This window comes from Papaver somniferum, chromosome 2, assembly GCF_003573695.1.
Source record: "Papaver somniferum cultivar HN1 chromosome 2, ASM357369v1, whole genome shotgun sequence".
In the NCBI taxonomy this organism is placed as follows: Eukaryota; Viridiplantae; Streptophyta; class Magnoliopsida; order Ranunculales; family Papaveraceae; genus Papaver; species Papaver somniferum.
The window spans coordinates 60827835-60853342 of record NC_039359.1 but is presented as its reverse complement, the minus strand read 5'-3'; the positions used below and the strand labels follow the sequence as shown (position 1 = coordinate 60853342).

At 36.7% G+C, this 25508-nt stretch overlaps 2 protein-coding genes and 1 non-coding gene across 3 annotated transcripts; 1 reads left to right on the top strand and 2 right to left on the bottom strand.

The window, feature by feature from the left end:
- The first annotated feature begins 2430 nt into the window (after positions 1 to 2430).
- TRNAR-UCG lies at positions 2431 to 2504 on the top strand. Its single transcript has one exon. It is a non-coding gene; the product is annotated as a tRNA-Arg (tRNA).
- A 7822-nt stretch (positions 2505 to 10326) lies between these two features.
- Positions 10327 to 11995, bottom strand: LOC113353389 (heat stress transcription factor A-2-like). The gene is made up of 2 exons (XM_026597008.1): positions 11601 to 11995; positions 10327 to 11283 (listed from the first exon to the last, which is right to left on the bottom strand). Exons 1-2 carry the CDS (start codon positions 11940 to 11942, stop codon positions 10540 to 10542), a joined length of 1086 nt encoding a protein of 361 aa, XP_026452793.1. The 5' UTR covers positions 11943 to 11995; the 3' UTR covers positions 10327 to 10539.
- Positions 11996 to 12667: 672 nt separating this feature from the next.
- On the bottom strand, positions 12668 to 16594 carry LOC113353388. The gene is made up of 3 exons (XM_026597007.1): positions 16294 to 16594; positions 13434 to 13533; positions 12668 to 13045 (listed from the first exon to the last, which is right to left on the bottom strand). The coding sequence occupies exons 1-3, from the start codon at positions 16565 to 16567 to the stop codon at positions 12970 to 12972; spliced, it is 450 nt and encodes a 149-aa protein (XP_026452792.1). The 5' UTR covers positions 16568 to 16594; the 3' UTR covers positions 12668 to 12969.
- Between the last annotated feature and the right edge of the window lie 8914 nt (positions 16595 to 25508).

Here is a 25508-nt window from a genome sequence, read left to right as displayed (position 1 = left end):
TACAGCGTGTAAAATACTCTCACCTCCAACTGGCACACCCACACCAAATTGTTAATCCCCCAAATAAGAAGCCATGTCTTTTCCAACCGAAAAAGAAGCCACCTTAGAAACAAGTCATCGCCAGACGGTACCAACCGCAATGGGCCTAAGTCCGCCATCAGGTTTAAGCAATGGTGTTAGGGGTGCACTAGCTATGAACTCGCCTAAACCATTTGGGTATTTACCAACCAACCAATGGTTGACAACACTTGTAATCGACGAAATCAAATCATCCGTGACTGCCGTTGTTTCCCCTCTCATCACATCGCATAAGTGTTGTGCACGTAATCCATCCCTGCCACAAGAGGTACCTTTTGGGAAGCTCTTGATGGCACTACGAACTGTACGGGAGTCCACAATAATGGGATAAACATTGACATCATCGCAGGGGATTGAAGGTGGAGGGGCGCATGGATGTTTCAGCTGCAGTTCTGAGTATGTACTCTCATTGCGGGGAGCAACACCGTTCGAAGATAAAACCCGAATAGCTGTCGTAAAATGTCCGCAACTCATTTTCTTGTGTCATGCAATTATGTTATCTTCTTCTTGCTTCTTTGGACCCGCTTGTTTATTACCTTGCTTGCTACCTACATGGCTGGGTAGTCGCAACAATTTGTTAATCAGTGTGTAGCAACCATTAGCTTCTTTCCAAACTGAAAGAGCATGATTAAGAGCCGCGACTTGGAGACGTTTTATGTTGCCGGATCTCTCTTCAGCTGTGCATTTTGGTTTGTACAAAGACAAGGTACAAATTGGGAGGAGGAGAAGCTGTATCCATGAAGACATGTTAGCAGGACTTACTAACACTTTATCGAGGCAGGCTTTCAAGGCTCTCGAAAAATTTAATCGGCATTGATGTGGTATACAAGTGACAGTAGTAATCTGTTCCTGATAAGCTGCATTCAACAGTTCCAGGGACAATGAAGCAAGCTCCGACTCCCTTGTACTCTCATCAGAAACAATGCCAACTCTTACTTATGTAACCTCAGATGGCTTTGCCACTCCGTGAATTAGAAAATCCGCAGCTGAACCGTTGAGAGGGCCTGCAACTATATCACCATGAACAGCTCCATCTCGACCTTTACAGGGCATCTTCCAAGCATGGAGATGTAAGCAATGAACGCATAGCCACATACGAAGCTGAAACAGAACACTCTCCCACTTGCGATATGCATTTAGATCATTAGAAATCAAATCCTAACTCTGTTCTGTTTTTCCACCGTAGAGAAATGTTTATCACTCTGTTCTGTTTTTCCACCGTAGAGAAATGTTTATCATGTAGGTGCTTTAGAAGAGAACCTTTTGCATACCCCCTGCCATTTACCCCATCTTGGCAATCATGAAGGCTTTTCAGAGGACAGTGAAAAAATCTGTCATTTGTAGCTTCCTCTGCAATGGAAGAAGAAGACTCTTCATTCAGAATACCAGCCGGAGAAGAAGGAGAAGGAGGAAGCAACAGGTTGCGAGCAGAAGTCCTGGTGGATATAGGCATGTCTTCTTCGATTATTAAAGTTTTGTTTTTGTTGCTTTTATGAAGGAAATAAAATAACATGGCGTAGGTCATTTTCATTTAATATCAATTACTATAAAGGTTTTGTTTTTGTCGCTGTGCAGCTCATCTTCACTCTAGTTGCCATTTGTCTATTCTGTAAAAATGGAACATGAAAAGGTGAAATGATCTTAATAAGTAAGAGGAGGATCCGAGAACACACTTAGATTGACATTATTATATATGATTTATGCCATTATCTCTGCAAAACCTAAACGATAATGAATTTGATTTTAATATTTAGACGACACATTCACAATATAAGACTTTATATTCCTGTCAAAAATGAGCACAATTCGAAACGTATAAAACCACCATCTACTCCTTCGAATATCAGTCATTAAAAGTTAAAGATTGAAATTAAGATCCGTAGATGATGAGGTTTGGCATCTCGAATATCTGTTTTTTTTGGTAGAAATGAAATGTAGAGTCTTATAAGAAAAACGTATGATCAAAATATTAAAATTAAATTCGTTATCGTTTGGATTTTGTAATGATCTTAGCGAGATCTTATATAATGTACTACAGATGCTAACAGATTCTGTAACATTCATAGGGCAAACGAGAGAAATAAAATTAGTGTTACATTGTGGAATGAAAAAAACGCTTGCACCGTTTTATGGTATCTCATCGGCTATGTCCCACGGTTTTCCGTAAAATCCTGGATGAATTTCATCCGAACCCAGAGATGTCCGGATTTAATTCTAAAAACAACATTTTTAATTTCGTTCGCAGAAAGAACACTGCCGAATATAGGATCAGTTATCCAAGTTGGGCCAAAAATTCATTATTGAAATTCAGAATAAAGTTCTTTTTGCTCAGTTATATTATTGGGCAACAGAGACCGAATAGCGCAGTGGATTAACGCGTTTGACTTCGGATCAAAAGGTCGTGGGTTCGACTCCCACTGTGGTCGGATAATTTCTTACTTAACCTATCAGCCACCTGTTGGAATACTCCCACCAGAATCCTTTACTTGGCACGAGCTTCTCAACAAGCTGAGACCAGTCAGATAAACAATAACAGTTCTAATTACTCACCAGCAGAAGAAGTAGATACCAAAATTCAAGCTTTTTAACAGAAATGAGCTGATATATAAAACCCCAAGTTAACCAATAATTTTATCACAGACCAAACATATCATCAGTACCATATAGACTTACTAGGTCTTAACTCGTGCTGTAAGGCACGTGATATTTTATCTCTGATACGATATTGTTCATATTCATATTGCTTCATTTTTTTCGTGAGTAATTATTTTGATATTGAAATAGGTTTTGGGCAGAAAAGTAATGGGTTACCTGATCTTTTTATTTTACTTAAGCATGTTATTTCAATTTATTATCTAGCCGGAGATATTTTCCCCATTTATTGTTCCATCACACCATAATTTTAAATTTAAAAAAGAATATTTCATCTATCAGTGCATATACCTAAACTGCCAATCCAACTCCATGATATTTATGACTACATGGGTTTCGAAATTACAGATAACTAAGTCTCTAAGGAGTGAAGCAAAAATTCATAATATCTTACCTACTATAGATAAAAACTATTTTTCTTTTTGTAAAAAATGCGAGAGTTATAAAAATGAAGAACCTTTGACAATTGGAAGGCTGGGATACATGTGTGAGCTGAAAAAATAAACTTATAAAAGTAAATTAAAACATGTGTAAGATTCTTCCTCAATCATATTGATAACATAAATTGAAGAAATTCGTGGATAAAAAGATTTCATACCAACTATGCTAAGTAGTGCATGAATGGCGTTCTCACATCTAGTGTTATTCAAGTAATTTGGAGCAATAAAGAGCATAGTCATATTAATATTTGTATCTACATAAATTCAACTAACCTTCTTAAGAAAAATTATTAGTTTCAAGGTAGAGCCGACACAAACTTCTGTAGCCTTCAATGTGTAGAACACACACTGAGTTTAATCGGCCTTGTGATTAAACAAATACCCCAACATTAGTCAAATAATTTCTATAAATTCGGTATCGAAACAGAGTGCTAAAGGGAAAATGAGAGACTAACGTCAGTGTTACAAAAAAAATACCCTATACTTATCAAAGTTTGTTAACCAAACATGTATTCAAATAAAAAAGTCATCAACATAACACAAAAATATAAAAGAACTCAAGTTAAATCAACACTTGCATAAACAAAACTTATAAGAGAATTTCTAATTATTAAATACCTTTAAAATCACTATTAGAGATTTAGTTGCATGCCTCGTTAAAAATTACGGTAGGACGAAATCACCAAATTAATGTATACAAATTTCACTGGATATGTAGCAATTCGTAGAAGTTTACACTGGTGGTGATGCGCCCCATCTAAGTGTTGTTCGATTGATTATTTTTTTAGAAGGTTTCTGTTTTTATTGGATAAATCGAGAGGGAGCGTTTCATTATATTCATTATCATTCAAAAATTGAAGACCAACTCGCGCTCTACTAACGTGATCTCAATACAACCGTAGATTTATCTACTGGAGGGAGAAACCATGATACTAAATATTAGTTTTTTGTATTTATTATAATTACTTTTTTTTTTAATTTTTATGTATTTTAACTGAGTTTATATTAGCATTACGACGATCAACCATATTTCTACTTTATGGTATTACCCTTTTATAGAGGCACATGATTAACATAGTCAATTACTACTTATCAATACCTGTCAGCACCATAAAACCACCAGATATCACTTCTTTCTCCATCACTACCACTGTCCATCCCTCGTAAAATATTGGACACGCTTATAACTTTTTATCTCATACGTCATGTATAAAGTTTAGGTTTAGCAAACTTAGGTTGTTAATTAATTTATTCAACTATAAGTTTTTTGTTCATACTGAAAATCATGCATACGAACAATTAGCAAAGATAGCAGTGGTACCAGAAACAATGTATAAAGTTTAGGTTTAGCAAACTTAGGTCGTCAATTAATTTATTCAACTATAAGTTTTTTGTTCATACTGAAAATCATGCATACGAACAGTTAGCAAAGATAGCAGTGGTACCAGAAACAATGTATAAAGTTTAGGTTTAGCAAATTTTGGTCGTAAATTAATTTATTCAACTATACGATTTTTGTTCATACTGAAAATCATGTATACGAACTGTTAGCAAAGATAGCAGTGGTACCAAAAATAACCATTTTGTCTTATATGATTCTGTATCATTCCAAAAATATTTGTTACCCGCCTTTATTGATCGTGTCAAAAACAACCAACTATAGTTTTCACAATACGCGTCATGTAAAAACTTTTTTTTTAATTATTTTTTGATTCAAAAAGAAAAAAACAATACTACCACCATTAAAACCATCCAGCGCCAGTATTTCTTCCACCAAAACTAATGTTACCATCTTCACCACTTAGTAACACCTTCCACCGCTTCCACCACCTACTTCTTCTTCTACTACCAAAATAATTTTTGTCAAAATTATTAATTGATGGAAATATGTATCAATATTAATTAAGGGACATTTATGATGTAAAATAAATAAATCATTTCTCATGAGAAATTAATGAGACACCGATTAATAAAACACTTATACTAATTAATATTTAAGTTGAATAAACAATGGTCATAGATTTATCTTCTATCTAAAAGAATCTTGACCACACTTACATAAACAAAGTTATCCAAATTGTGCTGTGTATTTTAAATAGAGGACTCTCTTTATACATACATAAACGCGCTAATTAAGAGATTAATCGAGTAGTAGTATTACCAAATCCAGAGTGTGCTCCCTTTGTTTTCTCCTCTCATCATTCTGTGCTGAACTATGTTACTATGTTCTTCATCTTACCACCTCATCCTACCTACAAAACGAAAGAAAATCCTGACAGCGACAGCCTAATCGTGGACGAAGATAATTTCTTCAAATGTAAGCTTTCTTCATAATCACAGCAAAGCTTCTTGTTGGTTAAACTTCAACATAGAAGTCACTAACAAGCTGGTTAGGACAAGATTAGGAAATTGATGTAATCCTAAGGGAATTAGAAGTCATCTAGTTTTAAGAAAAGGAAATACATGTAATAAGGTAATAGGACTAGGAAAAGGAATTCATAGTTCTATATATATATGATCACCAAAGTTGTGGTTGATCATATGAGTAAGATTAGAGCTTGTGTTTAGTTTTGAGAGATTTTCTAAACATCAATAAAGAGAGTTGTCTTTATATAAGCTAAGTTTCATCTTGCAGTTTCCATTAATTGGTATCAGAGCTTGTTTCTGAGCCATGGAAAACGAAACTACCATTGTGGGTGCAAAACAGTTCACGCCACCATCAATACAAGTTCCAATCCTCAACGCCACAAACTACAGAGTATGGGCCATGAGAATGAAGGTACTGATGAAAATCTACAAAGTTTGGGAAACAATTGATCCTGGTACATTGGACCCAGAAAAAAACAATGTTGCCATTGGATTACTCTTTCAAGCAATACCAGAATGTCTTGTTCTACAAGTTGGTGAACAAGAAACTTCAAAGAAAATTTGGGATGCAATAAAGGCACGTAATCTCGGAGCTGATCGAGTTAAAGAATCCCGTCTACAAACCTTAATGTCTGAATTTCAAAAAGTGAAGATGAAAGACACTGATACTATTGATAGCTTTGCAGGAAAGCTATCAGAGATAGCCTCAAAATCTGCGTCACTTGGACAATCCATTGATGAAGATAAACTGGTAAAGAAGTTTCTCAATAGTTTACCAAGATCCAAGTATATTCATATCATAGCTTCTCTCGAACAAGTCTTAGATTTAAAGAAGACTAGTTATGAAGATATGATTGGAAGATTGAAAGCATATGAAGAAAGAATCGTTGATGAAGAAAACAATGGAGAAACTCAAGGAAAACTCTTGTGCACAAACTCTTACCAACAAAACTCTGTGACAAGAGGAAGAGGTCGTGGAAGAGGTGGTAAAGGAAACAGAGGCCTAGGAAGGGGAGGAAGGTTTAACTCACAAGATAGAACAACAAGTCAGAATGATCAAAACCAAGGGAAAGAAAAGAAGGATAGATCAAACATTATTTGTTACAGATGTGATAAACCAGGAAACTTCTCCTCTGTATGCCCTGAAAGAATACAAAAGATGGAAGAAACAAACAAGAATGAAACAAGGGAAGCAGATACAGCTCTTTTCATGCACGAAGTTGTATTCTTAAACGAAGGGAACCTAATACCAAAGAACTACGAATCAATGGATGGAGAAGAAGGAATCTGGTATTTAGATAATGGAGCCAGCAATCACATGACTGGTAAGAGACACTACTTTTCTGAACTCAATGAGAAAATCAAAGGACAAGTGAAGTTTGGGAATGGATCTTCTATAGAAATTGAAGGGAAAGGATCAATTCTATTTCAGAGCAAGACCGGAGAACGGAAGTTTGTCACAAATATCTACTTCATCCCAAACTTACAAAGAAACATTCTAAGTTTAGGACAAGCTACAGAAGTTGGATGTGATGTTAGAATGCGACAAGATTATCTAACAGTTCATGACCCAAGTGGAAGACTTTTAGTTAGAGTCTCACGCTCACAGAATAGACTCTACAAGATAAGTCTCATGATTGGAAGGCCATTGTGTCTGAATATGAGACTGGAAGATCAGACATGGAAGTGGCACGCAAGGTTAGGACACATAAGTTTTAGAACCTTAAAAACTATGTCTCAGAACAAGATGGTTCGAGGACTACCACAGATAAATGATGAAGCAAAAATCTGTGAATCATGTTTAGTTGGGAAACAAACTCGTCAAGGTTTCCCAAAAGCAAAGACATTCAGAGCCTCAGAGCGATTAGAACTTCTCCATGCTGACTTATGTGGTCCTATCACACACTTACGAATAACAAATACATATTTGTTATCATTGATGATTTCTCTAGATACATGTGGTCCATCTTGATGAAAAAAAAGAGCGAATCATTTGACAGATTCAAAGTACTTAAGACTATGATTGAAAAAGAGTTCAATAAGGAGGTAAAGATACTTAGAACTGATAGAGGAGGAGAGTTCACTTCCTTAGAGTTCAACAAGTTCTGTGAGTCAAATGGAATCAAAAGGCAACTCACAGCACCATATACACCACAACAAAATGGAGTGGTGGAGAGGAGAAACAGGACTCTAATGGAGATGACAAGAAGTTCTTTAAAGGCTATGCAGGTACCTAATTATCTATGGGGAGAAGCTGTACGACACTCCACATACCTAATAAACAGGATACCTACGAAAGTTCTGAAAGACATGACTCCATATGAAAGTTTGCGAAAGAGAAAACCAAACATAGATCATTTAAGAGTGTTTGGTTGCAAATCATACGCAAAAGTTGATTCTGCAACTCTTAAGAAACTGGATGATCGATCTCAGACTCTTGTGAATCTAGGAATTGAGTCTGGATCCAAAGCTTACAGATTATTCAATCCAACAACGAAAAGAGTGATAGTGAGTCGAGATGTGGTATTCGATGAAAAAGCAAACTGGAACTTGAAAGAAACTAATGATGGACCAAGTAGGGATCCAGGAATGTTTCACATGAGATGGGGTCAAGTAATTGATGAAGGCGAAGGACCCATAATCATCAATACCAATGGAAACAATGATGTTAATCAAGAAGAAGAAGAGGATAATGAAAACACTGAGAATAACGAAGAAGAAGAAGAAGAGATCGATGAAATAACTCAACCCATTCCACTGCGAAAATCAACAAGATAGATACAAAAGCCACAGTATCTGGAGGATTATGTTCTTCAAGCTGCAGAAGAATGTGAGATAATGCTACTTTCTGTTAATGATGAACCAAGGAATTTTCAGGAAGCAAAGGTCTCGACTAAATGGACACAAGCATGTAGAGAAGAAATTATTTCAATCAACAGAAACAAGACTTGGTTTCTAGTTGATAAGCCAGGTGGGGTAAAAGTGATTGGTCTTAAGTGGATCTTCAAAATAAAACGGAATGATGATGGTACTATCAACAAATATAAGGCAAGACTTGTAGCTAAGGGATACGTTCAAGAATCAGGCATAGACTTTGATGAAGTTTTCGCACCAGTTTCTATACTAGAGACAATTCGTCTCTTAATAGCAAAAGCAGCATCAAACTCATGGGAAATTCACCACTTATACGTTAAGACATCATTCTTACATGGTGAATTGCGAGAAGATGTGTATGTTGAACAACCGGAAGGTTTTGAAGTAAAATGACAAGAACATAAGGTTTATAAGTTATCAAAAGCTCTATATGGTCTAAGACAAGCTCCTCGAGCCTGGAATACAAAGTTAGATCAAATCTTAAGAGAAATCAGATTTGTTAAGTGCTCTAAAGAAACATCAGTATACAGAAGAGAAGAAAAGGGAATGCTTCTTGTGATTGCAGTCTATGTAGATGATCTATTTTTGACTGGAAACTCCCTTAAGGTGATCAATGAGTTCAAGAGAGAAATGTCATCAAAGTTTGAGATGTCAGACTTCGGAAAACTCACTTATTACCTTGGCATAGAAGTCCATCAAGGAGTATATGGGATTCAGATTAAACAAGAAGCTTATGCAAGGAGAATTCTGAAAGAAGCAGGACTTGAAACTTGTAATCCAACTAAGATACCAATGGAGTTTGGACTTAAAGTTTCAAAGGCACAAGAAGAAGCTGAGATTGATCCAACGAGTTATAGAAGAAATGTTGGATGCACTTGTTACACACAAGACCATACTTGGCTTTCTCTGTGGGAGTAGCAAGCCGTTATATGCAGAGTCCACGCAAGTCTCATGGTGATGTAATAAAGCAGATATTGAGATATCTAAGAGGAACAATCAGTTATGGATTGAAGTATGGTCGACGAGGATCAAAAGGAATTGTTGGGTATAGTGACAACTGTCATAATATTGACCAAGATGATGGAAAAGGTACAACTGGTCATATATTTTATCTAGGAGAAGCACCTATTACATGATGTTCACAGAAGCAAGACGATGTAGCCCTCTCATCCTGTGAAGCTGAGTTTATGGCTGCAACAGAAGCAGCTAAACAATCAATATGGCTTCAAGAACTGTTGGGTGACATCAAAGGAAGAGAACCTGAAAAAGTTCTCATCAAGATTGATAATAAGTCTGCAATTGCACTCACTAAAAATCCAGTGTTTTATGGGAAGACGAAACACATTCACAAAAGGTATCATTTCATACGAGAATGCATCGAGAAGGAGATCATTAACATAGAACACAGACCTGGAACTGAACAGAAAGCAGATATATTGACAAAAGACACTAGCTCGGATCAAGTTTGAAGAAATGAGACAATTGATTGGAGTACAAGATATGTCACGGGTAAAGTTGAAGCTTAACGGGGAGAATGTTGGTTAAACTTCAACATAGAAGTCACTAACAAGATGGTTAGGACAAGATTAGGAAATTGATGTAATCCTAAGGGAATTAGAAGTCATCTAATTCTAAGAAAAGGAAAGACATGTAATAAGATAATAGGAATAGGAAAAGGAATTCATAGTTCTATATATATATATGATCATCAAAGTTGTGGTTGATCTGATCATATGAGCAAGATTAGAGATTAGAGATTGTGTTTAGTTTTGAGAGATTTTCTAAACATCAATAAAGAGAGTTATCTTTATATAAGCTTAGTTTCATCTTGCAATTGTCATTAGTTCTATAAGAACCCATCAACACAACTCAAGGCACATACAGTAGAGCCAGGAGGAGTCCATCCCTTTTAGTTTACTTGTTCACTAGCAACCAACAACCCCCTCCGTTGCTCTATATATGCCACGAGCCCTATACTTAACCAGTTTATATACAAATACGAGTATTTTCTCCCCAACAATCAGTTTCTTATGTTCCAAAAAGTTCAAGTTCATGTTCAAGTTCATGAAGTACCCACGCTGAGATTCAAGTAGATTCACAAAATCCCGTTGGCGCTCATCCGTTTTCTTCATGCCGTCGAACCAAGATAGGCCATTTCCTCCACTAAGCCATGCACACCTTTACACCAAAAATCTTCAACCTCAGCATCTATTTCCAAAGGAGAATGTCCACCAACAACATGTTCAGCTTTGTTAGCACCCATGAAATCATCAATCAGCAATTCATTCCAATACTTATCATCTATGTCACCGGAGTTTGCATTCAATGTGCTTGAATCCATCTTCTGATTTTGAAAAACCACACTAGGTCCGTTCTCAACAGTATCCATCGCAGCCGAAACTAGTTCATTCTGAAAATTCTCGATGCTTCCAGAGGGTGGCAGTCTTCTCTTCTTAGCAACTCCACCAGTCAATTCTTTCTTCTTCTCACTCATTTCAATCAATTGTTGGACAAAAGCAGGATTCTTAAAAGCTTTGGCCAAAAACGACATTGTCAGTTGCTGCTTTCTTTCTGTCCCCTGCAACCTTTCTTGAATAGACACTAATTCGTCCAGCGAACGCTTTTGCTTTTCTCTAAGATTCAGAATTTCAACCATTAGATAGCTTCTTTCTTTGCGTAATGTATCCACTTCACTCTCTAAGCCAAGTCCTCCTGCATACTCAACACAACCATCAGTACCACCACCACCTCCTTGTTGCGTGTTCTTCGAAATATGTCTCCTCCTCTTAATATTCTTCAGTAGGTGCTTCTGCCCTCCTAGAAACCATTCATTTGCAAATTCCCACTTCTCTGAATCAACCTTTCGAAAACCCTAAAACCATCACACACCAAATTCATCAAATTATGCAATTTTGGGGGCATTACACCAAAATCAAGCAAGAACAGCAGCAACATATAATTCCATCTACAAATTAGAGAATCATAAACCCTAGAATCCAATATGACCAGCTTAGAACCACCAAAACATGATCATTCAACAAACCCACAACCAGAATCACACTCTACAAAAACCTAAAGTGCAATTCGGGCATAATCCATGAAACCCATGATCAAAAAACTTCCAAATTCACAAAAACAACAAGAATTATGACCCAAGAATAAGAAAAGAAAATCAGTGATGATACTTACATAAGTGTTGAGTTGGCGAATGAAACTAGAGAAATTACTGTGTTTGAAGTACTTGGGAAGAAGAGTAGTTGAGAAATCATGAGAATCCCAAACAACAAAACTATTACGAGCTTTACTCCATGAAACAATTGAATTAGTATCTGGATCTTCAACCATATCATAAGTTTTTGTCAAAAATGGCGGTGGACCAATTTCATGTAATCCTTCCATTGGCAGTACCACCATAGAAGAAGAAGATGCTGTTGGTGGTGGTGAAGCTGAATTCAATGAACATATACTGCTACTACCATCACCAACTATTGTGACAATATCCTCCTCTTGTTTCACTGTAACCCCTTCCATATTGTTAAAGGGTTTTAGAGAATTTTGTTTGAGAGAGTCCAGAAATGTGAGTAATTGGGGTGTGGAAGATATGGAAATGCTGGAGAGTGGAGAGGAGGTTTGGTTTCTCTGTTTTTATAGGAAGAAGATTTATATGCCACATTTCATTGAGTGAGTTGCCATTTGTAATGAAACCTGTGCCTTTTGGTGCCACATCAAACCCCTTTTTGGGCTTTGCTCTCTCTTTCAATGCAAATCTTTTGCTGCACAACTGTTAGTCTCTCTGTGACCCACCTTGCAGCTGCACAAGTGTTTGTGTGTGCCAAAGTCTATCTTTCATAAGATTCTTTTGTAGTCATGCAATTTTGCTAATGGACTTGGTGAGATGTATGAGATTCTGGAGGTTGAAACAGAAAGAATAATATTTAAGAAATGATTTAGATGTGTGTCATGACATGTGTGAGAAGGAATCTGAAATAGTCTGACTCGATCTGACTCAGTGGTGAATCGGGTTGTGACTCGGTTGATATTGTTATAGGATAATGGCAATGGCCAAGACGTGTCATTTGAGGTTTGCTGATGTTGTAATGTCCACATGAACTGTTTATCTGTGTTTTTAAATAGCATTTCACATGAATTTCACATGGTTGTATTTTGCTCTTATCATTGTCCGTCTGATATGGGGTTGACTCATCATGTATCTGACTGATGGCATGTATGCAAAACAGCCAAGTGCATACATGAAATGAAGAAATAAAAATTTAACATAATCCAAAGGCATTGGAAAAACCATCTCATTCAAGAAGGAACAATCCCCTTAACCAGTGAAGATTTAAGTTTAAGCAGTTCAACTAATCATTTTCACCATCTGACAAAAGTAAATAAATGGGACATTCCATCTTTGAAGCACATAGCTGGTTGAGTTACTGCAAATGAGTAAATAGTATCTACTGCTTTTTACTCTATACACCACGTAAAGTGTGAGTGTTCAAGCCGATGAAAGATTTAACCAAACATTTTCTTGGACCTTTATTGAGAAGCTTTGAGTTTATATCACTGTGATCCTTGATCGACCCTTTGCTACCCTGCGAGCAAGGACTCTCCTACCACCTACTGTCGCCTTGCTGTTTGCGAAAGAAGAAGAGAAGTCAGTGGCATAATAAAACGACGTAGAAGATGAAGTAAATCCTGCTTGGCACCCCGAGTCACAGTACTCGTGAAGAAAAAAAAGTGATCCTAAAGTAGGTTGCCATGCTAGAAGATGATTCAATTTTGAAATTGATGCAAATTTCAGATGTGTCAATGCTATAGGGACTGTCCCATCATTTATGGTCCACAACCATGTTCAATCTATCATGTAAACAAAAATGTTTGCCAGGCCAAATTTAGTTGAGGAAATTTTTGATAAAGCTAGAAGTCTCAGAACAGACATGAGTTTTAAAATGGATAACTAACATGGTGATAACTACCACAAGGAAAGATATGAAAGGCAAGACTGAGAGTGAAATTTACCGGGCAAAGAATCCATGTCTTCGCTTACGCTTGATTGTGCTAGGTTGGTATGTTCGTTTAGGAAGCAAGGACAGTGGCTCGCTTGAGGAAGAATCATCAACTGTGAAAGAAAGAGATGAGACAACCAATAAAAAGGAAGGAGAAGAAACATGAAAGAAAATGTTATTATAATTTGCTGTGGGAGGAATCCAACTCTAGATGCTAAGAAGTCTCTCTTATGGATTTTTCAGCATGGTGAAAACTTTTGTTATGATTACACTTCGAGTTTATAACCTAATCAAAGATGAAGACAGCAAGATTCAACAAACAACTTTTTAACTTGTAAGGTTCTTCATACCTTCTCCAACACCTGGGTAATTGCTTCACCAAATCCAATACTGACGAAGATAAGTTTTACAACTTACTAAGCAAGAGTAAACCCAATAAAAACAACAGTAGCAATACTAAACCTAAGTATGAGCCATTTCCTGACAAAAACTAATGCGTGGGAGATACCAAGAGATACTGATTCTTCTGCCGATCAGTCCAACAAAGTAAAAGAAAAAAAAACAGGAAATGCTATAAACTTAATTCCTTTCAAACAAACTAAAAAAGAGGGGAGTTTTAATTACTTTTCCATGCTTTCTAGCTGATAAAGATAGAGGCGTGCAGGGGTTCTATAGTTTTGTTTTATATAGGCGATGGGAGTTAGTGGGTATGAATCATGATGTTTGTGGGAGATCATTGAGGTTTAGATATTGGTATACACAGTTTTTCAAGTAAGTTTTAAGGGAAAAGAGTCACATCCAAACAAAAATAACTCCACGACATGAAAAACGGAAATGCTAGCTTTTTCCCCAATCTTGTGTGACCAATTTTCATAATTAGCTAACATTGGCTATCACAGTGATATCAGAGTCCATACTTCGTAAAGAGTCTTTATGGACTCTAGATTGATACAAAGCCGCCCCTGCAGCAAGGCGAGCAAAGAGTTGCATTGGGGCAGCTCGGCTCAAGGGTAGGCAAGGCAGTCAACCTAGCTTGAACTTCTGAGGAGACACAAAAAGTGTTCAACCTTGATGAAAGATTGATGAAAGAAAAGCTGAAGACACCCACCACCTCTTCCCCTTTATCATCCAATTTCAAAGTACTAGGTGCCCAACAAGGTCGTACTAGATTTACCAATTTCAACTTTATAATGACATAATGTTGCTGTTATAAGGTATGCAGAGGTGAGCCCAAATTAACAATTTCGACTTTATGATGTTACAGGTACACGGCTCTCAACAAGCAGAGACCAGATTAACTCAATGGTACAAGCTGTGCGACAAGCTGGGACCAGATACACCATTAACCGAGCTTGCTAATCTTTTGAGTCGTAATTTAAATAAGATTTTTAGTTGTTACAACATGCCTATTTTCTAAGAAACACACCTATTTCTTACTTAGTTCACTTGTAAGGTTCCTTAACACCTTCTCCAACACCTAGGTAATTGGTTCACCACATCCAATACTGACAAATATAAGCATTACAAGTAACTAAGCAAGAGTAAAACTAATAATAACAACAGTAGCAGTAGTAAGCCCAACTATGAGCCATTTCCTGATAAAAGCTGATGCGTAGGAGATACCAAGAGATACTGATTCTTCAGCCGGTCAGTAAGAATCTCGATCAGTCAAACAAACTACAAAAAAACACAGAACATGCTATGAACTAAAATCCTTTCAAGCAAACTAAAAAAGGGGTTTTAATTACTGCTCCATGATTTGTAACTGATTAAGATAGAGGTGTCCATGGTTTTATTTTGTTTTGTTTTGTTTTACATAGGCGAAGGGAGCTAGTGGGTTTGAATCATGATGATTGTGGGTGGTCATTGAGGTTCTGATATTGTTATACACGCTTTTTCAACTAAGTTTTTAGGGAAAAAGACACATCCACAGAAATGAACTGCACGATATGAGAATGTGCTAGCTTCTTTGCACTCTTGTGTGACCAATTTCCATAATCAAATAACATCGGTTATCACAGTGGTATAATTCAGAGTCCATTTTCATAGAGTTTTTATGGACTCTATAATAACTCGCAGTGTTGCTAGAATAATTATTGACTTCCACATTAACTATAAATGAATTTCCAGTTCAAGAATCAGTATCTCTCGCCAGTTGGTTTTTACGGAATTTAGCCAGAATGTCGATCAGTCATGACATAATTCCATAACATGTCCCTAGCCTATAACCCGCAGTTCCTATAAACTCACTCAAACAGAACACCTAACGCGAAATAAATGGAATCAGTGACCAAAACTCATTGACTCCACTCATCAAGCAGGCAACTACAGTCTATACATCCGCATTACTAACTTAAGAACCAAGTGAGCATCATCAAAATAAATGGAATCACCAAGCAGGCAACTATTGTCTATACATCCGCATTACTAACTTAAGAACCAAGTGATAATCATCAAAGAAGAATGGCATTCACAAAGCAGTGACAACAAATTAGATAATGTGTGAAATTGCACATTGTTGCATGCTACCTACCTCTAAGTTTACTTCTCCTATGCCCAAATATTTGGTTAACTTTAATCTTAGAATGTTGATTAGTCACGGCTAAACCATATAACACATAAGAGATATCTTTCATTTGTTTTCATGGAAGAGGTATCTTTCATTCAACTACTGACATTTACAAACTAAAAGTTTTTACTATCCATATGAATTTCAGGTTTTCTTAAAAGCTTTAATCATTCTTTCAATTTTCCTCTTAACATTCATACACATTGATAGATTTCAGAACTAAGAAACTAATAAAAATGAACTAGAAGATCCAAACTAATACCCTAAAATCGCAAAATTGAATAAAAATTGATAAAGGGGGTACCTTCAGGTAAGAAGAAACGAAGAGAAGGAAGCCCACAGGGATACAAAAACCCTTGATAAGAAACTCTATTCATGATTTCTTCTTCACTTTCTGGGGAATAAACCCTGTTGTTTTGAAATTTCTGAAAAGATGGGAAAAGATTTGGAGTGATTTCATTACTTGTCTGAGTCAATAATAGTTTCTGAGGATGTTGATTCAGAATGGGTTTCTGTGGATGATTCAGGAATTGCTTGATCAGTGAAGTAGAAGTTCGGGCTAGGGTTCGAGTCGACATTTTCTTCTTCTGATTATTTTGTTTTGTTTGTTAAAACCCTAGTGAGAGGAGTAAACTGAATTTTATGTGTATCAGAAGGGAGACTATAACGTACACACAGGAGCACGGAAATAGCTTAAGTTTATAGACACGTGTCGTCAAATCTTATGAGATGAGAAAATTTAGTGACCAAAAACATTAACGGCCCATTTCAAAGTAGGCTCTTGAATCTTTGCTCCCTAATCTCAGCATAAATTCCAATTACCCTGCGTTTGATAACTACGAAAAGAAACAATTGTATGGAAAGTATATTTCATGGAATCAGTATCCTTCGGAGCAAATAAAGGTGTCGTTGAGATTTCGCGGAATTAAATTTAAAACATATTTTAGAATATGTTTGATAGTAGGGAATTAGTTTCATGGAATAAGCTTGATTTCTGGAAACTCTTTCCATGGAATTGCAAATTCCTCCATTTCAGGTAGCTATTCCATGGAAAAGATAATTTCTACCATTCGATTACGTAATTGCACAGAAAGAATATAATTGTCATATTTATTGATCTAAATTGTAAGTCATAAAAGCAAATAAAACATCAAAAATCCAAACATTATGAAATATGTGGGAAAAAGGTTCTAAGAAATGGAAACCGTAATTATATTTTTTTGAAGCTTCATCTTTATTTATGCTAGCTTCCTTCATTCGGACAATGATAAGAAATATTGAGTCATCTACGGATTCTTATTGAGTATTTTCTGTTAAATAGTACCACATCGCCTAGGGAAACCTAGGTTCCATGCTTAATAAGCCTTGGGCAACCCTAACCTTGCAAGCCGGTTTTCGAGGTTACTTAGGCCCATGGATTACTAACATGGCATCAGAGCCTGGCAATATTTAACAATCCATCTTCCGCTGTAACAGCAAACAACAACAAGATCAATTCCTGTCAAACCATCCCATCTCTATCCTGTTTGTGTTAGATCGTAAAACTCAAACCCTAGTTTTCCTTCCTGTTATCGTTCAACATGTCGCGTGAAGATCACCAACCTATTACTGTGAATTTTGGTGGAACAAACTATAATCATTGGTCCTTCCTTATGAGAGGTTTTCTCAAAGGAAAAGCTATGTGGAAATATATTGATGGTAAAGCCAAAAAGCCTAGTGCTGCTTCTGGTATTGTCATTCAAGATAAACAAGTTGAGTCTAGCAAAGACAAAGACAAAGACAAAGAAACTGAAAAAGAAAGCATTGAAGACTGGGAGATCAACAACCACAAGATAGTGACATGGATAAGCAATACAGTAATCACCTCCATAAGTATGCAGCTTACTGGTTTTGAAACTGCCAAAGAAGCCTGGGATTTTCTTTCAAAGAGATACATCCAAATCAACTTTGCTCAATGCTACAAACTAGAACAAGAAATCAGATCTATGAAGCAACAAATGGATCAGTCAATCTCATATTTTCATTCTGAGATGTCAATTGTTTGGAATCAACTAGCGCTTATGGAACCCAATTGGACTGCAGATATCGAGCTATGACATAAATACAGAGAAGAATCACTACTTGTTCAACTCCTAATGGCATTAAGAGATGATTTCAAGACTGTAAGAGATTCAATCCTTCATTGATCACCTCTTCCAACCGTAGAAGCTGCATTATCCGAACTTATTATTGAAGAAACTCGAAAAAGGATTAAACCTGAGATACTTGTTGTGTTTGCAGTGCCTTCACGTACAAGTTTTAAAAACCAATTCAATTCCCAGAGAAACTCTCGTGATATATCATAGACTCAGTGCTACAACTGCAAGAAACCTGGTCACTTGGCAAGGAACTGCACCGTACCATCTACACAGAGTGTGTCACAAACATCAGTCTCTCATGCTCCAACACATCAAGGATCAAATTCTCAAATGGTATGCAACTATTGTAAAGAACCAGGTCATATTGTAGGAAATTGCACTTCTCCATCTTCAAGAAATATGTGAGAAAAAAGAAGGTTAAATGGTTTTGCATCAACATACACACCAGCACCATCTATTCTTGCAGCACCTGCATTGGAAAGAAGCCATGAATCATCAGTACCTACACCAAATAATCTTGCAGACATTCAAGAGATGCTCAAACAAGCCCTTGCAATTGGTAATAATAATTCTACAGCAACCTCTGCCTTCTCAGTTTCATCGGGTATTCTTTTAAATGGATGGTTTCTTGACTCAGGTTCCTCCAATCATATGATATGTAATTCTAATGTTTTTGAGAACAAGCATCCCATTGATACACCAAAAATACAAACTGCAAATAGATCTGAAATAGCTGCTAGTCATATTGGTCAGGTTAAAGTCTCGGATAAGACATATATATCAGATGTGCTACTTGTTCCAGAGTTAAAAATGAATCTTATATCAATTGGGCAACTGTGTAATCAAGGTCTTAACATCTACTTATTTTCCTTTGGTTGTGTAATACAGGATCCCAAGACAGAGAAGCTTGTTGGGATAGGCCGTAGAGTTGGTCGTCTATATGTCCTTGAAACTCTTATTGTTCTTCAACTGTCAAAGAATAAATTTTCTGCTGCAACTGCAACTTCCCTCACCTCCACTATGTCTCCATTTATGTCTTGGCATTCTAAGTTAGGACATGTTTCCTTTTCTCGTCTTAGATATATGATTCATAAAGGATTATTAGGAACACTTCAGGTTGATAAAGAACCTCATTGCATCTCCTGTAAGTTGGGTAAACAACCTGCACTCCTTTTTAATAATAGCATTATTCATTTTGTTGAACCATTTGATCTTATTCACTCAGATGCGTGGGGAAAGTCTCCCATTGCCACCAAGGGAGGGGTTTTATATTATGTTGTCTTCATTGATGATTTCTCTCGTTTTACATGGTTATACCTCTTCAGTTCTAAGACAGAATTTTTGAAAATATACACAGAATTTTCTAGAATGGTCAAAACACAATTTGGAAAATCAATCAAAACTTTTCGTGTTGATCAAGAGGGTGAATACATATCAACTTCTTTAAAAGACTTCCTTAAAACAGAAGGTACTCTTCTTCAATTGTCTTGTACTGAAACTCCAGAGCAAAATGGTATCACAGAAAGAAAACATCGTCACGTCGTAGAAACAGCTAGAACTCAACTTCTTTCAGCATATGTTCCCTCTAATTTTTGGGGTGATTCAGTTCTTACTGCAGTTTATACAATCAATCGCATTCCATCTATAATCATAGGAGGAATGTCACCATATGAATGTCTCTATAGTAAGAAACCAAATTATTATGAACTTCATGCCTTTGGTTCAACATGTTTTGTTCTCCTCACAGAACGAGAACGAAACAAACTTAGAAAAAAGAATGCTATATGTGTGTTTCTAGGATATGGTATTGAACAAAAGGGTTATCGATGTTATGATCCAGAGAGTCGACGATTACGTGTTTCTCGTCATGTTACATTTTGGGAAAATATACCTTTTTGGTCTCTTCCTATCAGTAAGTCATCAACTCTAGAACAGATTACTTATCTAGATCCTTTTGATAATGTGTCTCCACCTAGATCTCCATCAACCACTACTCCTTCCACTCCTTCCGATGATACATAAGTCATTCCTCCAGAAAATTTTGAAGATGCTCGTGACCACTCTATGGACAATCCTGACAATGCATCTCAAGAAAGGGATCTTGTGCCTGAAAATGACGCATTACCTCCACGCGTTAGTCGACCACCATCCAGGTTATCACATTATCACTACTTTTTATCATCCATTTTATCTATACATGAACCAAAATCTTACAGGGAAGCATCATTAAGCCCAGTCTGGAAAACATCAATGAGAGAATAACTAACTGCACACATGGATGCTGGTACATGGGATATGGTTGATTTTCCACCAGGGAAAACTGATATTGGAAGTATATGGGTGTACAAGATCAAAACCAACTCAGCAGGTGAGATAGAACGCCACGAATCTCGTTTGGTTTCTCAAGGATATACACAAGAATATGGTATAGACTATGAAGAAACATATGCTCACGTTGCTCGTATGACCACTGTACGTACACTTCTTGCTGTTGTTGCTGCTCGTAATTGGAATCTTCATCAAATGAATGTCAAGAACGCCTTTCTTAATGGAGAACTTCAAGAAGAAGTGTATATGAGACCACCACCGGGAATGCCTCACTCTCCAAATCAAGTTTGTAAGCTTCGAAAAGCCTTGTATGGCCTCAAACAAGCACCACGTGCTTGGTTTGAGAAGTTTTCCAATGCTATTCTTCAGTACGGATTCAATCAAAGTGCATATGACTCAGCAATGTTCACTCGGTCAACTACGAAGGGTATGGTTATTCTTCTTTTATATGTATATGATATGGTTATCACAGGTGACGATTTAGAAGGAATTAATGCTCTTAAACTTTATCTCAGTTCATGTTTTGAAATGAAAGACTTAGGTATTTTAAGGTATTTTCTTGGCATATAAGTAGATAAATCATCTGATGGTTACTTCATCTCACAAGTAAAGTATGCTTCAGACATTCTTCAGCGTGTTGGGTTAACAGATAATAAAACTGCAGATACATCGCTTGAACTCAACATTAAGCTCAATATTTTTTATGGAAAACCATTGTCCAAACCTACATTGTACCGTCAACTGGTGGGAAGCCTTAATTATCTGACTATCACAAGACCGGACATAAGCCATGCAGTTCATGTAGTTAGTCAGTTTATGTCAGCTCCAAGATCCACCCATTATGCTGCTTTACTTCGGATATTACGTTATATAAAAGGTACCCTATATAAAGGTGTAAAGTTTTCATATACTTCTGATCTTTCTCTTCGTGCATATTCAGATTCAGACTGGGCTGGTGACATCACAGATAGACGTTCAACCACAGGCTACTATGTATTTCTAGGTGATTCTTTGATCTCTTGGCGTAGTAAGAAACAAAATGTAGTATCTCGGTCTAGTTTTGAGGCTAAGTATCGAGCTCTTGCTCATACAACTTCTGAGATTGTTTGGTTAAGATGGCTTCTTGAATATATGGGAGTTCATCTATCAGATCCAACTCCATTGTGTTGTGATAATAAGGCTGCTATTCACATTGCTCATAATGACGTGTTTCATGAACGGATGAAGCATATTGAGATTGATTGTCATTTTTTAAGACATCACTTCAAGCGACAGACTATTGTCTTACCATTTGTTCGCTCAGAGTTGCAACATTCTGATCTTTTCACCAAAACACTGACTTCAGTTCGCCTACGATTCTTAATTTCCAAACTCAACATGTGTGTTGAACCATCTTGAGTTTGAGGGAGGGTGTTAAAAGATATTGTCCTAGATTCTTGGGATAATAATCTTTTTCTGCATGGCATGTATATCTTGTATATCTTTGTTTCCCTTATCTTGCATATCTTGTATATCTTGTTTCCTTTTGTATCTGACGTAGCTGAAGCGTAATAATTTGGATCAAGGATCCAAAAGGTAGTGAAAACTAGTGTGAAATCAATAGATTCACAAAAGCTATAAGAAAACTAGAGAACAATAACTAGATAAAATATCTTTGATAAATCAAATAATATAATAATGTTGAATGTGTAAATTCTACAAGGTTAGGCCTTCTTATATAGGCTTCACTATTTCCTAAAAGTAATAAAACTAGAAAAGGAAATCATACCAAACTAGGAAACTTAATAAGTTCTAAAAGTTCTAGAATTTGGAAATCATGACTTAAGAAGTAATACTAGAAATAAAATAAGGTTTGACTTCATGTTCAAACGGGGGTGACTTGGTCTATATGTGTCCTACATCAGGCCCCCCTTCTTGAAAAGAACTCGACCCCGAGTTCGGTGTTGGAAGAGAAACCTCATCGCCTGGAAAATAAGGAAAAATATCCTTAACGTTGAATGTGGACGATATATTCATATGAGGTGGTAGGTCAACAACGTAAGCATTGTGGATGATCTTCTTGAGAATGCAAATGGGGCCAATCTTCTTGTACTTCGTCTTGTTGTAGGTACCAGTAGAAAAATGATCCTTGCTTAAGTACACCATAACTAGATCGCCAACTTCATAAGACCGAAAACATCGTCGACGATCAGAATCTAGATTATACTTAGCATTAGCAGCTTCCAAGTTTTCTTGACCTTATCATGTAGTACTTGTAGGTACTCGATCATGTGAGCAGCTGCAACATTGGAACTAGGTATTGATGGTAAAGAGATAAGATCCAATGTGTGGTTAGGGACCTTAGAATAAATGATTTGAAAAGGTGCATAACCTATGGATCGATTAAGAACTGAATTTTAGGCAAATTCAGCTTGAGCAAGAGATAAATCCCACTGTCGTGGCTTGTCTCCAGATAAACAACGAATAAGATTTCCTAATGATCGATTTACTACTTCAGTTTTCCCATCTTTTTGAGGGTGAGCTGTGCTACTAAACTGCAGTTTGGTTTGGAGACGAGTCCAAAGTGTCTTTCAAAACCAACTTAAGAACTTAGTGTCTCGATCATAAGTAATGGTCTTTGGAATTTCATGCAAACGTACTATCTCATGGAAGAATAGATTTGTTGTGGTTACAGAATCCATAATCTTCTTGCAAGGAATGAAGTGTGCCATTTTTGAAAAGTGATCAACAACCACAAAAACTGAATCATGAGCTCTTTAGGTTCTTGGTAAACCTAGCACAAAATCCATTGATATATCTTCTTAAGGTGCATCTGCAACTGGGAGAGGAATGTATAATCCTGTATTTTGTGCATGACCCTTACTTCGTTGACAAACCATACAACGTCGTACAAAATCATGGACATCCTTTTTGAGAGAATTCCAAAAGTGACGAGCTTCGACTAGAGATATTGTCTTATCTCGCCCAAAATGGCCAGAAAGACCACTACTATGTAACTCCTTAATAAGGTGCTCACGAATGGAACCATCGGGAATGCATAAACGACTACTTTTGAAAAGAAACCCATTATGTAAAGCAAAATTGCCCGTACCTTGTTGCTTGGAAGAACATTTTGCCATAGTAATGAAAATCCTGGATCGGTAGGATACAATTCCTTAAGAGAGTCAAAAGCAATCACTTCAGCACGGTAGTAACAAGGAGCAACTCGCGAGCGCTATGATTATTGAAACGGCTAAGTTCATCAGCAACTTTGTTGTTCAAACCAGACTTGTGCTGAATGGAGAACGTATATTCTTGTAAGGTAGAAATCCAACTAGCATGCATTCTATTGGATGGTGATTGATTCCGAATATACTTGAGGGCTTGGTGATCAGTATACAAGACAAAGTCCTTGTGTATTAAGTAATGTCTTCATTTACGTAGTGCACGAATCACAGCATAGAACTCTAACTCATAGGTGGACCACTTTTGGCGAGCTTCGGTGAGTTTTCCGCTAAGAAATTCAATGGGTTTACCTTCTTGGGACAAAACAGCACCAACTCCTAATATGGAAGCATCAGAATGTACTTCAAAAAGCTTGTTGAAATCAGGTAATGCAAGGATAAGAGCAGAGGTAAGTCTTTCTTTTAGTAATTGAAAACTTAATTCAGCTTCATGTGTCCATAAGAACCTTTTATCCTTCCAACTGTCAGTAATAGGAGTTGTGATAGAGCTGAAATCCCTTATAAATCGACGGTAAAAGGAAGCTAAACCATGAAAACTTCGAGCTTCAGATGCTGTCTTCGGAGTAGGCCAATCACGAATATATGTGATTTTGGAATTATCTACTTGAATACCATCAGCAGAAACAACGTTACCCAAAAACAGAACCTTTAAAGTGAAAAATTGACACTTCTTCAGATTTATAAATAACTCATTCTCCTGGAGAGCATTGAAAACATCCCACAAGTGAGAGCGATGTTCCTCTTCAGATTTAGAATAGATAAGAATGTCCTCGAAATAAACCACAAAAAACTTACCAATGAAAGGCTGTAATACTTGATTCATAAGTCTCATGAATGTACTTGGAGCATTAGACAAACCAAATGGCATAACAAGCCACTCAAAGAGACTATCTTTTGTCTTAAACGCAGTCTTCCATTCATCTCCAAGCCTAATTCTGATTTGATGATACCCACTTATAAGATCAATCTTCGAAAATATTATGGAATCGGAGAGCATGTCAAGCATATCATCTAATCTTGGAATTGGGAAACGATAACTGATCGTGATCTTGTTAACAACTCTACTATCAATACACATACGCCAAGTTCCATCGTTTTTTTGCACAAGAAGGGCTGGAACAGCACAAGGGCTCAAACTAGGTTGTATGAAACCTTTAGACAACAATTCATCCACTTGTCTTCGAAGTATATCGTGCTCCTTATGGCTCATATGGTAGTGTAGAAGATTAGGAAAACTTGCACCAGGCATGAGATCTATTTGGTGTTGAATATTTCTCATAGGTGGCAAAGAATCAGGCATATCATATGGTAAAACACATGCAAACTCATCTAGTAAGGACTGCACTTGAGTAGGAATAGTTGTAGGAAGATCAGGAGTAGAAGGCTGTACAACTAAGGAATAGATCGTACCTGATTCTCGTGCATCGGCTAAGATGTCCGGGGAAACCAACATCGTAGTTTGTTCTTGTTGTAAACTTGGCTTAGGTTTCGCGTAATATGGTTGCAATGTGATTTTGCTACCATTGTACATTAAACGAATATGTATTAGCCTTACCTCGATAAGTGACATCTACATCATATAGCCATGGACGTCCAAGTAATATGTGGAAAGCAGTAATGTCCACAACATCACAAACCACTGTCTCGTTGTATGCTCCAATTTTAAATGACACAAAACATTGAGAATCTACATTCTTTTTGTTGTTATCATCAATCCAACCAATGGAGTATGTTTTAGGATGTGGATGAGTAGATAATTACAGCTTTTCCACCAATCTGGATGAAACAATATTTTGACAAATTCCACTATCAATGATCATATCACATAT